Source organism: Pteropus vampyrus, unplaced genomic scaffold (genome assembly GCF_000151845.1).
Source record: "Pteropus vampyrus isolate Shadow unplaced genomic scaffold, Pvam_2.0 Scaffold347, whole genome shotgun sequence".
Taxonomy (NCBI): Eukaryota; Metazoa; Chordata; class Mammalia; order Chiroptera; family Pteropodidae; genus Pteropus; species Pteropus vampyrus.
Window position 1 is genome coordinate 1,226,019 of NW_011889128.1, and position 11,017 is coordinate 1,237,035.

An 11,017-nucleotide genomic window follows, 5' to 3' on the forward strand; every position below is an offset into this window, starting at 1 on the left:
TCCCCTCACCCCTCCACAGGCTTAGTCGTTGATAGGTTGAAAAGTGTACGTCAGGTCGGAGGGCGGAGTCAAACTCGGAGAGTGGATAATTTGTAACCGCCCTCAAATCCTGGATTGGGTACACGTCAGAGTAGCTCTGTCCTTCATCAAGTCTCGTGACTCGATTGGTTAGAAGTAGGTGCTTGGGGCGGTGTCCCGGATGACCCCGCCTCTTCCTGCTCTTCGTTCATTGGTCTGCCTTCGACTGCGTCAAAACAAGGAATGGGGATGTGGTGCGCGAGCCCTAGAGGGCGGTTGGCCTCTGGGCAGCGCGCGGCTGCCGAGGCTTCCTGTCGCCCGCCAGAGTTACGTGTTCTCTGCCTTCATGCCCCTTGGCTTAACCCACTGGCCGCCTGGCTTCTCGCGCACGCTCGTGGCAGTATCGTCCGACGGGCAGCTCAACATGATAGCCCTGTGGCTCCTGGTGGCCCGAACACACGGCATGCTTTGCGGGCTCCAGGCGCGTGGGAAGGAAACCGTGTCCCGTTATCGCTCAGTGCAGTGGGAAAGTGGTCTTTGCCTGCTAACGAGGGGAAAAAAAACCCAAAACAAACAAACTTCCCTCTTGAGTACCGGTACTTTCTCACATGTTAACTCATTGGATAGTTCTTTTAGGAAGGTACTACTAGCTTCATTTTACAAAGGGGGAGGGGATCGACACAACATTTAGTTTCCTAACCAGGATTTGGACTCAAGAAGCCTAGCTTCAGCGTTTGTGCTGTCAGCCACTGCTCTGTTTTGCCTCTTAAGTTACGAAAGCTGTAGAGTGCCACTTCTGGCCTCCTTGTGCCTGGGTTATCCTTTTAATGTAGACATCGCACTCACTCAAGTTGCTTTCCTATGTATAAAATGGATATAATTCCCTCTCGCCGGGTAAGTACAGGTCAAGTACCTGTGGCAGTTTGTTGTAGGTGCTCAATTAGCACTGATTTACTCTTAGCTCTTGAATCCAGCGACAGGTCCATGTTAAGAGGCATTTAGAACCATCTTGGTCAAGACTTTAGTCCACTCTGGGACTTTCAGTCTCCTCTTTGATGTGAGTTGGGAGAAGCCTGACCAGGATCTCAGATCACAGTATGTTTTGGGGCAGATTCTCAAATCTGCCCCACGGAAATTCTCAAATCAATGAAGTATCTCCAACAGCCATTTCCCTACACCCTTCCTGTATCCAACCCTCATTGTCTTCCCTGGCACTTGCCATTATTTCTCAGTCTTTAAGGGCCAGAGTAGAAACAGCCAATACTGCCAATCAATCCCAAACTCAGCTAGGAACATACAAAAGAATCAGAAACATATCAAAAACTTTACTAGAAATATAGAGAAAAAAATAAAATGGTCTCAGAGGCTTCCCTTCCCTCTAGGATGGATGTACAGATAAACAGATGGAGCTCCTAGGTCCAATGGGGCTGCTCCCTAGTCCACTTCCTCCTCTTCCAGGAGTAAGGCATCCAGCTCCTCCAGCCGCTGCTGTAGCAGGGTTCCTACATCTGGGCTGGGGGCCAGGTTGGGAGTAAGAGTCTTGCCAGTTGCAGCCCGCACCCCACGAGATGGTCGCCGGGATCGAGGAAGGCTACTGTCCCGAAATTCTACAGCCCGCCGCAGCTTCCTTGAGCTGGTGAAAATCAGAGTCCCGTTGCGCTCCCGGGGCTCCTCAAAGATGGTCTCAAAGGTCCTAGACCAGGCAGGGAGGGATGATGGTTAACAGTATGCCACCTGGTTCCAGCCTTCCCTCTTATCACCCCCAAACCTTCAAAGTTTCTCACCTCCTGGTTGTGGGCGACTGGTAGTTCTTGTTGGTGTAAATTTCTTCCAAGCTGAACTCTTTCTTGTTCAACCTGGGAGCAAAAAGCAGAGGGCACTGAAAAACCTGGGGCCAGTGGGGCCTGGAGAAGGAATCAGCAAGGCCTGGTGTGTATTTCAGTTTCTGGGATGTGCCATGGGCCAGGAGTGCTGCCCGAGGCAAATGGATAGTTCTAAACACAAATCATGTCCAGACCAAACTGACTCCTCCAAGATGGACTGTGCTCCCTGAGAGGAGACACAGCCACACTTCAGGGGATGTGAACCTACATCTGTTTGGCCAAGACAGCTCTATGCGCAAATAAGCATCTCACCTGATCGGTCGAGGCAGCCCCATTGGTGTAAGGTTTAGTTGAGGACGGGCTGGGGTCCTGCGTATTCTGAATCGAGAAACCTTTCCCATGGTCTGCAAAAATGGGGCAGAGGTAAGAGTGCGGCATGGGCACAGGTTCCCATTGTCTCCCCTGCTTCATCTGTACTCCTACCTTGGTCTCCAGGTCTGAAAGCACCTGGTCCTCTGAGGCTCTTGGCTCCTTCCCCTTGGTTGACCCCAATCTGCAGAGAAGATTAAGGCTCAGAGACAAACAACATTCACAGCAGTATCCCCGTCTCTTGCCCACTGGACACTAGGGAAGGAGGCTGGGCCCAACTGTGGCCAGGGATTTAAGGAGGGTTTATAGAGAGCACTACCTGGGTTCTGCAGGTTCAGAGAAGGAGGAAGTGGATGCGGTGGACGAGCAAGATGTGACGAGGGGAGGAGAGCCTCCCACTCCTCCAAGAGGGAAGACCTCTTTCCGGAGACAGGGTCGAGGGGGTGGCGGGGCTCGGGCCATCTCTCCACCACCTACAGTGTGTCGCCGGGGCCGTGGCCGGCTTGGGTGGTGTGGAGCAGGGGGCCAGCTGCAGGTATCTGAGCCAGGGGGCCCCAGATCAGGGCAGGAGTGGCTTCGGCCCAGAGAGGGCTTAGGGAGAGGTGCTGGGGTACTGTGGTCTTGGGTCCGCCACTGGCGGATAGGGGGGCGGGGACTGACAGATGCAGTACCCTCAGCAGCCCTGGACTGCTCGGCCTCTGAGATGGCAATCTTCAACTCCAACTTCATGGGGGCTGATGGGGGCGGGGGCTGTGGGGCTTTGTTGGGTGTGAGGAAGATGTCAGCAAAGCTCTCCAGCTTGGAGCGGACGGAACGGAAGAGCGGGGCCAAGCCCCAGGGACTGAGGCGGGGGCGTAAAAGGCTGGACGGCGGTGGGGTCGATGGGGGCTCCAGAACAGGATCTGGGGCTGAGGAAAGGAGAGGGGTCACAGGTGGGCATTCCTCAGCTGCAGGTGTCTAAGCCCCACTTCAATACCTCAGCCCATCTCCCAAACACTAAACTGCCCACTGAGTAATAAGCCCACTCCTAAAAAACTATGCACTAAACAACTCCCACCGTAGGAGTTGAACATCAGGCCTGGGAAGTCTAAACCCCATTTTCACATACCAAGCTTTGCCCTGGGAGGGGGTTAAGACTCACCCTCACTTCTGCACTTGACATGTCTAAGCTCAGCTAGGATTTTCCAGAGCCCCAAGTCTCATCCCTCTATCTGAGTTCTTACCTGGTGATGGGTTCTCCAAAGGGTCTGCAGGCAGGACAGATGGCTGGAATGGGGGTTCCAGGTCCCTGGGTGGAGGCACTGGCTGGTTAACCATCATCATGGACTCAGCTCTGGGGTGAAGAGGCAAGGAAAAGGCTGGGGGAGCTTCCGGGTCCAGATCCCACCTGAGCGAGCACCTCCCCTGTCCCTTAAGGCTTCCGAAGGTGCTACAAGGAACAATTGGACAAGTGAATTCTGATGCCCTTAGCTCTGGCTGCCTGGACAATAGTTGTTGCCTGGACACTTTAATAAATCCTTCCCCAGCCATCTCACCTTCTCGCTGGGATGATGAAGCTGGGAGCCTCGTCAGCGAAACCCTGGATATAAACAGGGGATGTTTGTGGGGAGGTAGGGAAGCCCCCTTTGGCCTTCTTAGCTTCCCATATCCTGACTCTCTCAGTCTTCAGATGTCTGCCTGCATTCACACCAAACACTTTTTCATATAGGTCTTTGCTCAAGCAGTATCTTCTACCTAAAATGCTGTCCTTCTTGCTCTGAGCAAAATCTACCCAAGACTCAACCCTCCTACCCCTGTCTTCTACCTCCACTGGAGTGCCTACCCCCAGCTGTACCCCTGACATCCTTACCCGAAGTTCTCATACCTCAGTGGGGGGTCGGGGGCTGGCAATGTCTTCTAGCATCACCACCAAGGTGGGCTGGGGGGCCCGGTCCACCTCTCGTGAAGGGACCTCCTCTGGGCCAGGGGTTGTCCTTGATCGACGCCTCAGGGTGGAAGGAGGCCGGTGGACACGACTCAAGGGCTCTCGGCATAAGTTCAGTGGGTCAGTAGGCCTAGAGAGGGAACACGAAGATCAGAGGGGCTCAGCTGTGTTCCCAGCTGACCTTCCTATACTGCCATGCTCACCTGGCCTGGGACGACCACATGGCCTGTTGGGGTGGCAAGGCAGGTGGCTGGTTGTGGACAGAATCCCGATGGCTGCTGGCGTGCTGTGCAGTGGAGGTATCCTCTCGGGGCACTAGGGGGACCTAGGAGAGGAGGTGTCAAGAGCAAAGTGATGAAATGAGGTTGTAATAGACAGGGCCTCCCTGTGCCTATGCCACAAAGGTGTCAGAGATCATGGCTAAAATTCACTCAAGATTCCCAAGAAAGAGGTGAGTCAAACTGAATTGGGAGCCAGATATTACAGTGTCCTGAGCTGCAGGTGTGGGACCTGGGTGATCTTACCCAGGCTGTTTGGAAAAATGAAAAGGGCGACCTTGGGTGAGTCAATGCCCTGTTTGGGGCTTCAGTTTTTCTTATCTATGCAATGGAGCCAATGACCTCAGTCAGCTTCCCAAAGATTGCCTAGAAGTTGGGCTGGAAGAAAGTAGAAGAGTTTCTCATACTTAAAGAGTTGTAGGTATGTGGTTCCAGCAGGACAGGGTTGGTGATGGGGAATGGGCATTGGAGACTTGGCCAAATTTAAGGTTGGAGTAAGAGTGAGCCAAGCAGATCTCTAGCATTAGGGAGGCTGCCTGAGCGATGGGTGTGAGAATGAGGTGTTTGGACCTCAATTAACTTCACTAGTGATCTGGCCTAATGGGTACTGAGAAGGGACAGGGGCAGGGCAAGAAGGAGTTCTCTCAGTTCAAGGGGCTCACCATATGGGCAGCCATGACATCTTCCAGCACCACGGCCAAGACCCGCCGAGAGGCCTTTTCCAAGGGTGAAGGGGCTACCAGGGTCTGTAGCCTTGCCCGTTTCGGGCTTCTGGCTCCCCATAATGCTCGAGCCAGGGGCTGGCGGCACAGACGTGGCCGACCAGGAGGGCTGGAGGATGAGAGAAGCAGAGGACGGTCGCCTAAGCCTGTCGTTAGCTCTGTGGTTTCCCCTGTACGGCCGCAAGGCTCCCCGTTTCCCGGGTTCAAGACAGGCTGGTGGGGTGTGCTCTCACCTGGAGTCCCCAGGCAAGTCCATGGGGGAAGCGGCGGCTCCGGGGAGTCCCTGGGGGATCCCAGGCTGCAGCCTGGGGAGGAGGGGGGAGCAGGGGATTGGGGAGTGAGGGCCAGCCCTTCCCTTGGGGCTCCACCCTTCATGGTCCGCCCGCAGCTCCCGGTAGCTCACAGGCCGGAGACCTGGGGCGCGAAAGGGCGCCCCCGGTCGGCCCTCGCGAGCGGGTGTCTCCCCACTGCCGCCGCCGCCGCCGCCGCCGCCGCCGCAGCCGAGATCAGCGATCGCTCGCGTCCTGCTTGGCAATTGCTTAGAGAACCTGAATTGCAGTGGCCCCACTTCTCCCACAGCCTGAGCCTCCTGGGGCCTTTGTCCCTGTAGATTCTGCCCTGAGATAACCCGGGATCAGCTGGGATCCCGGTCCTGGGAGGCTCAGTTTCCACCGGATCACTCTGATCTTCATCCACTCCCAGCGAATGGCCAAGGACTTCGAAGCAATACTTCCACACACCGACGGCCCCCTCTGCCCCACCAGATCCCCTAGACTGGATCCATGCGGAAAAAATCCTACAGCTCGGTTCCTCCAATCAGACGCCGCGCAAGGATCCTGCTCTCCCTGTGAGCTTTGGCTCCGCAAAGCTCCTCTCAGACATGGGCGGACTGAGCTTCAGCATCACGAACTCAGCCCAGATCCCCGGGGATCCACTGTCAAGCAGATACCCCCTCCACTCCAATCCCGGGAGGTCCCGCCCACAGACCCCCTCCCTCCTCGGATCCCCGCCCAGCGCTCTCCCCAGCCCTGGACCAGATGGTTCAAATGTTTCCTTCCCTCCCTCCTCCCGCCCTCTCTCCAGCCGCTCCGTGCCCTCCCCCACGCGCCGCTCACCGCCGCCTCCCGCAGATCCCCGGTCTTCGAAGGCTCCCACTGCGGCTCCTTTAAAACCAGCCTGACCCAGTACCGCCCAACCGCCGAGGGCCTTCTTCTCGGAGCCTCCGGACAGCGCCCAATCGCCAGTCCGCGTCTTCCTGGGTGGTGAGAAACTAAGTGAAGCCTCCTGGCAGCCATCATCCCTAGGGGCAAGCAGCCAAATTGGGCAGCGCCACCATTATAGTTGAGGGCAGATAGCGCTGTCCTCGAGGAACAGAAGTAGACCGGGTGGCGTCACCTTCTGAAGGCCAGGCAGTGGTCGAAGACTATGCCAAGTTACTTGAGATATTGAGACAACTGTAGTGAAGCTAGCGTGCCGCCACGTTTTTTAAGGGCATTTTCCGGTTCCTTAGGCCAATCAACGTGAACTGAGTGCTAACGATATGTGAAATTCCCAATTTCCTAGAGAGGCCTCATCGAGGTCGGTTCCGGCAACATCCTGGGTTCCTCAACTTGGTTCCCACGTTGCCGGGAAGAGTTTGGGAGGGAATGGAGAGGTCCAGAAACTAGGTGCCCCTTCCGGCACCGTCGTTTGCACGGTATCTTGGCGAGATTGAGCTGAGCCAAAGTCGGGAGGAGGCTAGGGGCCTCCTAGTGTTGTGTACCTCTTCCTGGAGAGGTGGAGGTTGCTGCGGCCTGTGCAGAGGGCTCACTAGAGGGGGGTCATTGCAGATCAGTAACCAACTTGGCGTGCTTGGTGGCGTCCGCCGCTTTCTTCTCTGTTCTAGGCTCCCACGAACCCTCTGGCTAATGGGGCTTGTAAATAGCCCTTAGTAGGAGGAATCAGGGATAGAATCCCGCTTCTTGGAGAGGCTGCATCATGGAACCTTTATCAGGCTGTTGGTGGAGAGGAAGTGAGTATGTCCTGTTTTACATTGTGAAGGCGCCCTCACCGCCTAACCAAAGCTCTTCCTCCACTAGTTCTTCTCCAAGAGTCCCTAGTCCAAACCAGTACTTTTTTTTTTTTTTTTTTTTTTTGGCGCAAGAGAGCCTGATACCTACAATTCTTGATCTGAGATGAAGGTGCAGAGGACCTAATCTGCCCAGCATAATTGTTTCTTATGGGATTGAGTGATAAAAGTAATAACAGAAAGGATGCTATGGAAAGAGCAGAATCAGTAAGAGCAGGTGTGGAAAGTGAAGACTCCCTAACTTAATGACCTAGGACTCATCCAGATAGCTGTCCCAGGACTACAGGGACTCTGTGATGCAAGAACTGCTGGGTCTTTTGGAATTCCATGAGACTTATGATGGAAGTAGGCAGTAGCTCTTTCAGTTAGAAGTATTCTAACCCTCCCCTGCCCTCATCAAGGCTGGCTGCATAGTGCCTGAGGATGTTCCTTGGGGGGTATGGTGACGCTTCCAACTGTGAGTGCTTAGAGAGCCTGCTCAACTTTGGTGAGTTGAAAGGCCCTATGTAGGCTCTCAATTGCTTAAATACACAAGTGCTTCCCAGACGCCAAGGTGAGAAAAGCTTTCAAGGGCAGAGCAAAGAAGTCAACACCATGGGCAAAGGAAGTAGTCTAAAGAAAGGGCCTGGCCTGAGACTCTGGTAGGGAGGGCCCAGCCCTATGACCCTAACTGGGGTGCCAGAGTTCATCAAATTGAAGTTAGACTCTGGTGTCAGCCCTCAGCCCAGGCCAGCAGCTGTGAGCCTTCATAGCTTCACCGTCTTCCTCTGCCCTCTTTGTGACTACCATTTCAACAACTACCCATCACCTGTGTACACACTCTAGGGCATAGCCAATGTGTACTCATCCAGTGGCCAGAGGCCCCACACAGATAATGTGGTGGAGATCGGCTCTTAAGGCACATACATGGGTGTATCATTCTTCAGGAACTCTGGGCCCATTTGGACTCTGGGTCTCCCATCTGCTTACCTGTTCCTTGACCTCAGTGGTTTCATTTGTAAAATGAGAACAATAAACCTTGTCATGCCTATCTCAAAATAGACTTGGAAGATCAAGATCAATTGAGACACATCTGAATATGCCTGATAAATAAGTTATCTTAAGCTACAAGTAAAAAGAGGATGATAAAAATTTCCTCCTTTTCCTCTGAGTGTCCTATGCCTTCTGGTCTGTAAGACAGTTGCTCTGCTCAGTACCTTTCTCTGCAGAAGCCTGTAGCCTAAGCTCCAGATTAGCTAGAGTAGGTTAGGTTAGGTTGTGGTTGTAGGATATTGAGATGAGTTTGGGTTGCTGCTCTGGTTCGTATCAACCATTCAACAAAGTTCTAACATCTCCTATATGCTGTGTCCTGGGGATAGACAGGTACCTGTCCCCAAGAATCTTGTATCCCTGTATACAAGATTGCCAATGGCTCTGCTGATTCTTTCAGCTTCAGTCTTCTCCACCCTGAAGTACTCAGTCCAGTCAGGTGTCAGCACATTCCTGGCCGCTTTAATTCTGCTGCTGAGGAGCTTTCAAGACCCACCTCTGCTGGCTCTTCCACTCTGTTCAGCTACTTTGAGTTGCTAAAATATTTATTCAAGAAAGCTAGTCCTGGTCCCTCTCACTCTCTGCCTCTGAGAGGAGACGATGCTCTGTGGAGTGTTACTCGTTTTCTATAAAACTTTCCTTTTGACTCTTAAAAAAAAAAAAGAAAAAAAGAAAAAAAAGAAAGCTAGTCCTACCAACAGTCTTAACTTCTTCTCTTCCCCAGTTTAGAGAGCCACCGGCCACCAGTTTCATCTTTGCTTTCTTTTTTGAGGGGATTAGGGAGTGATAGGCAGGAGTCAAGTTTGGAGGAACCGAATGGTAAAGCGAGAGGACTTGGCTTATGGTGAGGATGTCTGGGAAGGGGAGGAGGTTTGGAGGATTGGTGAGAAAGTCAAGAAGGACAAAGGGAGCTGCCTATTTGAAACTGATATGTCACTGTGCCAGTTAGCAACTTATTATCTCTCAGTTCTGAGTTCATTCTTTTTGGCTGCTCTGTGAAAATGGATCTTGGCCCTTTAAATAGTTTTTCTTTGCCAGCTGGGATCACATTAAGTCCTGTCAGCTGGGAGACATTTCAGGAAGAAAGGGTTTTGTATTGTGGTCCAGTGAGCCCTATTGGCAGATACCCACAGTGCAAGTGAATTCCCTAGCTCCCAGCTTTTGCAGTGCAGGCAGCTTCTCGAGTGCCAGGCTTCCACAGGGCATAGTGGCCAACAGTACCCAACGGCCAGCAGATTCCCCTGGTATGCCCCTTGGACAGTTTTGTAGTGGAGTGCTTCTGGTCAGACACCAGCCCATGAATAGTTTTTCCTGGCATTCTAGAGGGAAGATTTCCAGCAAGTTCCACCAGAGTGGCACCCTAGTAAGTAGTAAGTTCCACCCTAGTGGCACCCTGTCCTCTCCAAAAAGTTCTGGATCTCACATCCCAGGGAGGCCCAAGTAGAGACAGACTTTTTCTTGGGTGCTGCATTTCAGCATGAGGGGTAGTGGCTGCTCCCTATATCTGCTATTCCTGTATTCTTTAGAATTCTCTTTTTACTATCTGTAGTGGTCTGAATTATATTCCCCCAAAAGATATGTTCAAGTAATAACCCCCAGTTCCCGTGACCTTATTTGGAAATAGGGCCTTTTCAGATATAACTATGAGATCATACTGGTTTAAGGTGAGCCCTAATCCAATGACTAGAGTCCTTATAAGAAGAAGGAAATTTGTATACAGACACATAGAAAGAAGAATGCCATGTGAAGACAAGCACAGAGACATACAGGAAGAATATCATGTGGCAACAGAGGCAAGATTTGAGTGATGCAAACCAAGGAGTGCCAGAGATTGCCAGCAACCACCAGAAGCTAAGAAGAGGGCAAGGGAGGATTCTACCCAGGGTCTCAGAAGGAGCATAACCCTGCCGATGCCTTGATTTCAGATTTCTAATCTCCAGAATTGCAAGGGAATAAATTTGTGTTGTCTTAAGCCATCCAGTTTGTGGTACTTTGTTATGGCTGCCCGAGGAAAATACATAATCCAATTTCTCATTTGTCTGTTTCTCGGTAATAGTTGATAATTTTTTATGTTAAACTTTTCCTTGTTGAAATTATTATGTGGTTTCTCTCTTTTCTGATTGGACCCAGATATACCATTACCAATAAAAATACTAGTGTCTCGGCATTAAATAAAATGGAATATCTGAATCTCGAAAGACCCCAATTGCTATGCAAATATTTCCAAAGTAGGCCATTTTTTGAGAGAGACATAGTCTACATTCAAGACATATTCCTTGAAAGCATTTGAATGCTCCTATCACACCTGAGAAAAGAAAAAAAAAAATTAGCACAGACAGTGTCTGTGAGGACAGCTGGCTTGCCTGAAGTGGCAGAAGTTGAGCTGCACAGGTGCCAAGTTGTCTAAAGGCAATTCCTGACTCCTATGGTTTCAGGTAGAGGCCATCTCTAGACAACATTTAGAAAACAAGTCCTAGTAGAGGTTTCTAAAAAAGACAATGTCTGATGTTATAGGCTGGGAAGGCGGAGAGATAGTGTCACTTACGGGTAGAGTGGTAATGCAGGGGCAAGGAGGTCCATGACACACACACACAAAATTCATACCGCTGCGAACTTTCATTCAGAGAAAGGAGGCTAGATGTGGGAAGGCAAGGACTCCAGGTGGTCAAGAAGACTCTTAAGTATAGGCTGAGGTGTCCATTTATTTAATCAACACATTTGTTAAACTTCAGTCATGTGACAGACACAAAGTACTATGGTGAACAAGATGAAGCCCTTGTCTTCAG

General features: G+C 51.8%; 1 protein-coding gene and 1 long non-coding RNA gene across 5 annotated transcripts; one reads left to right on the forward strand and one right to left on the reverse strand.

Moving 5' to 3' along the window:
- Positions 1–1,323: 1,323 nt before the first annotated feature.
- PRR14 (proline rich 14) lies at positions 1,324–6,550 on the reverse strand. Of its 4 annotated transcripts, none has more exons than XM_011378660.2 (12): positions 6,250–6,389; positions 5,368–5,439; positions 5,075–5,243; positions 4,338–4,459; positions 4,075–4,264; positions 3,746–3,789; positions 3,434–3,543; positions 2,530–3,118; positions 2,325–2,394; positions 2,154–2,245; positions 1,803–1,874; positions 1,324–1,711 (listed from the first exon to the last, which is right to left on the reverse strand). In XM_011378660.2, exons 2-12 carry the CDS (start codon positions 5,388–5,390, stop codon positions 1,453–1,455), a joined length of 1,740 nt encoding a protein of 579 aa, XP_011376962.1. In that variant the 5' UTR covers positions 5,391–5,439; positions 6,250–6,389; the 3' UTR covers positions 1,324–1,452. The 4 variants fall into 4 exon arrangements, with proteins under 4 accessions (XP_011376962.1, XP_011376960.1, XP_023378192.1 ...); XM_011378658.2 differs by having other exon boundaries at positions 3,434–3,639; XM_023522424.1 differs by lacking the exon at positions 5,075–5,243 and having other exon boundaries at positions 6,250–6,550.
- A 239-nt stretch (positions 6,551–6,789) lies between these two features.
- On the forward strand, positions 6,790–10,421 carry LOC111730972. Its single transcript, XR_002776898.1, has 2 exons — positions 6,790–7,145; positions 9,952–10,421. It is a non-coding gene; the product is annotated as an uncharacterized LOC111730972 (long non-coding RNA).
- The last annotated feature ends 596 nt before the right edge of the window (positions 10,422–11,017 follow it).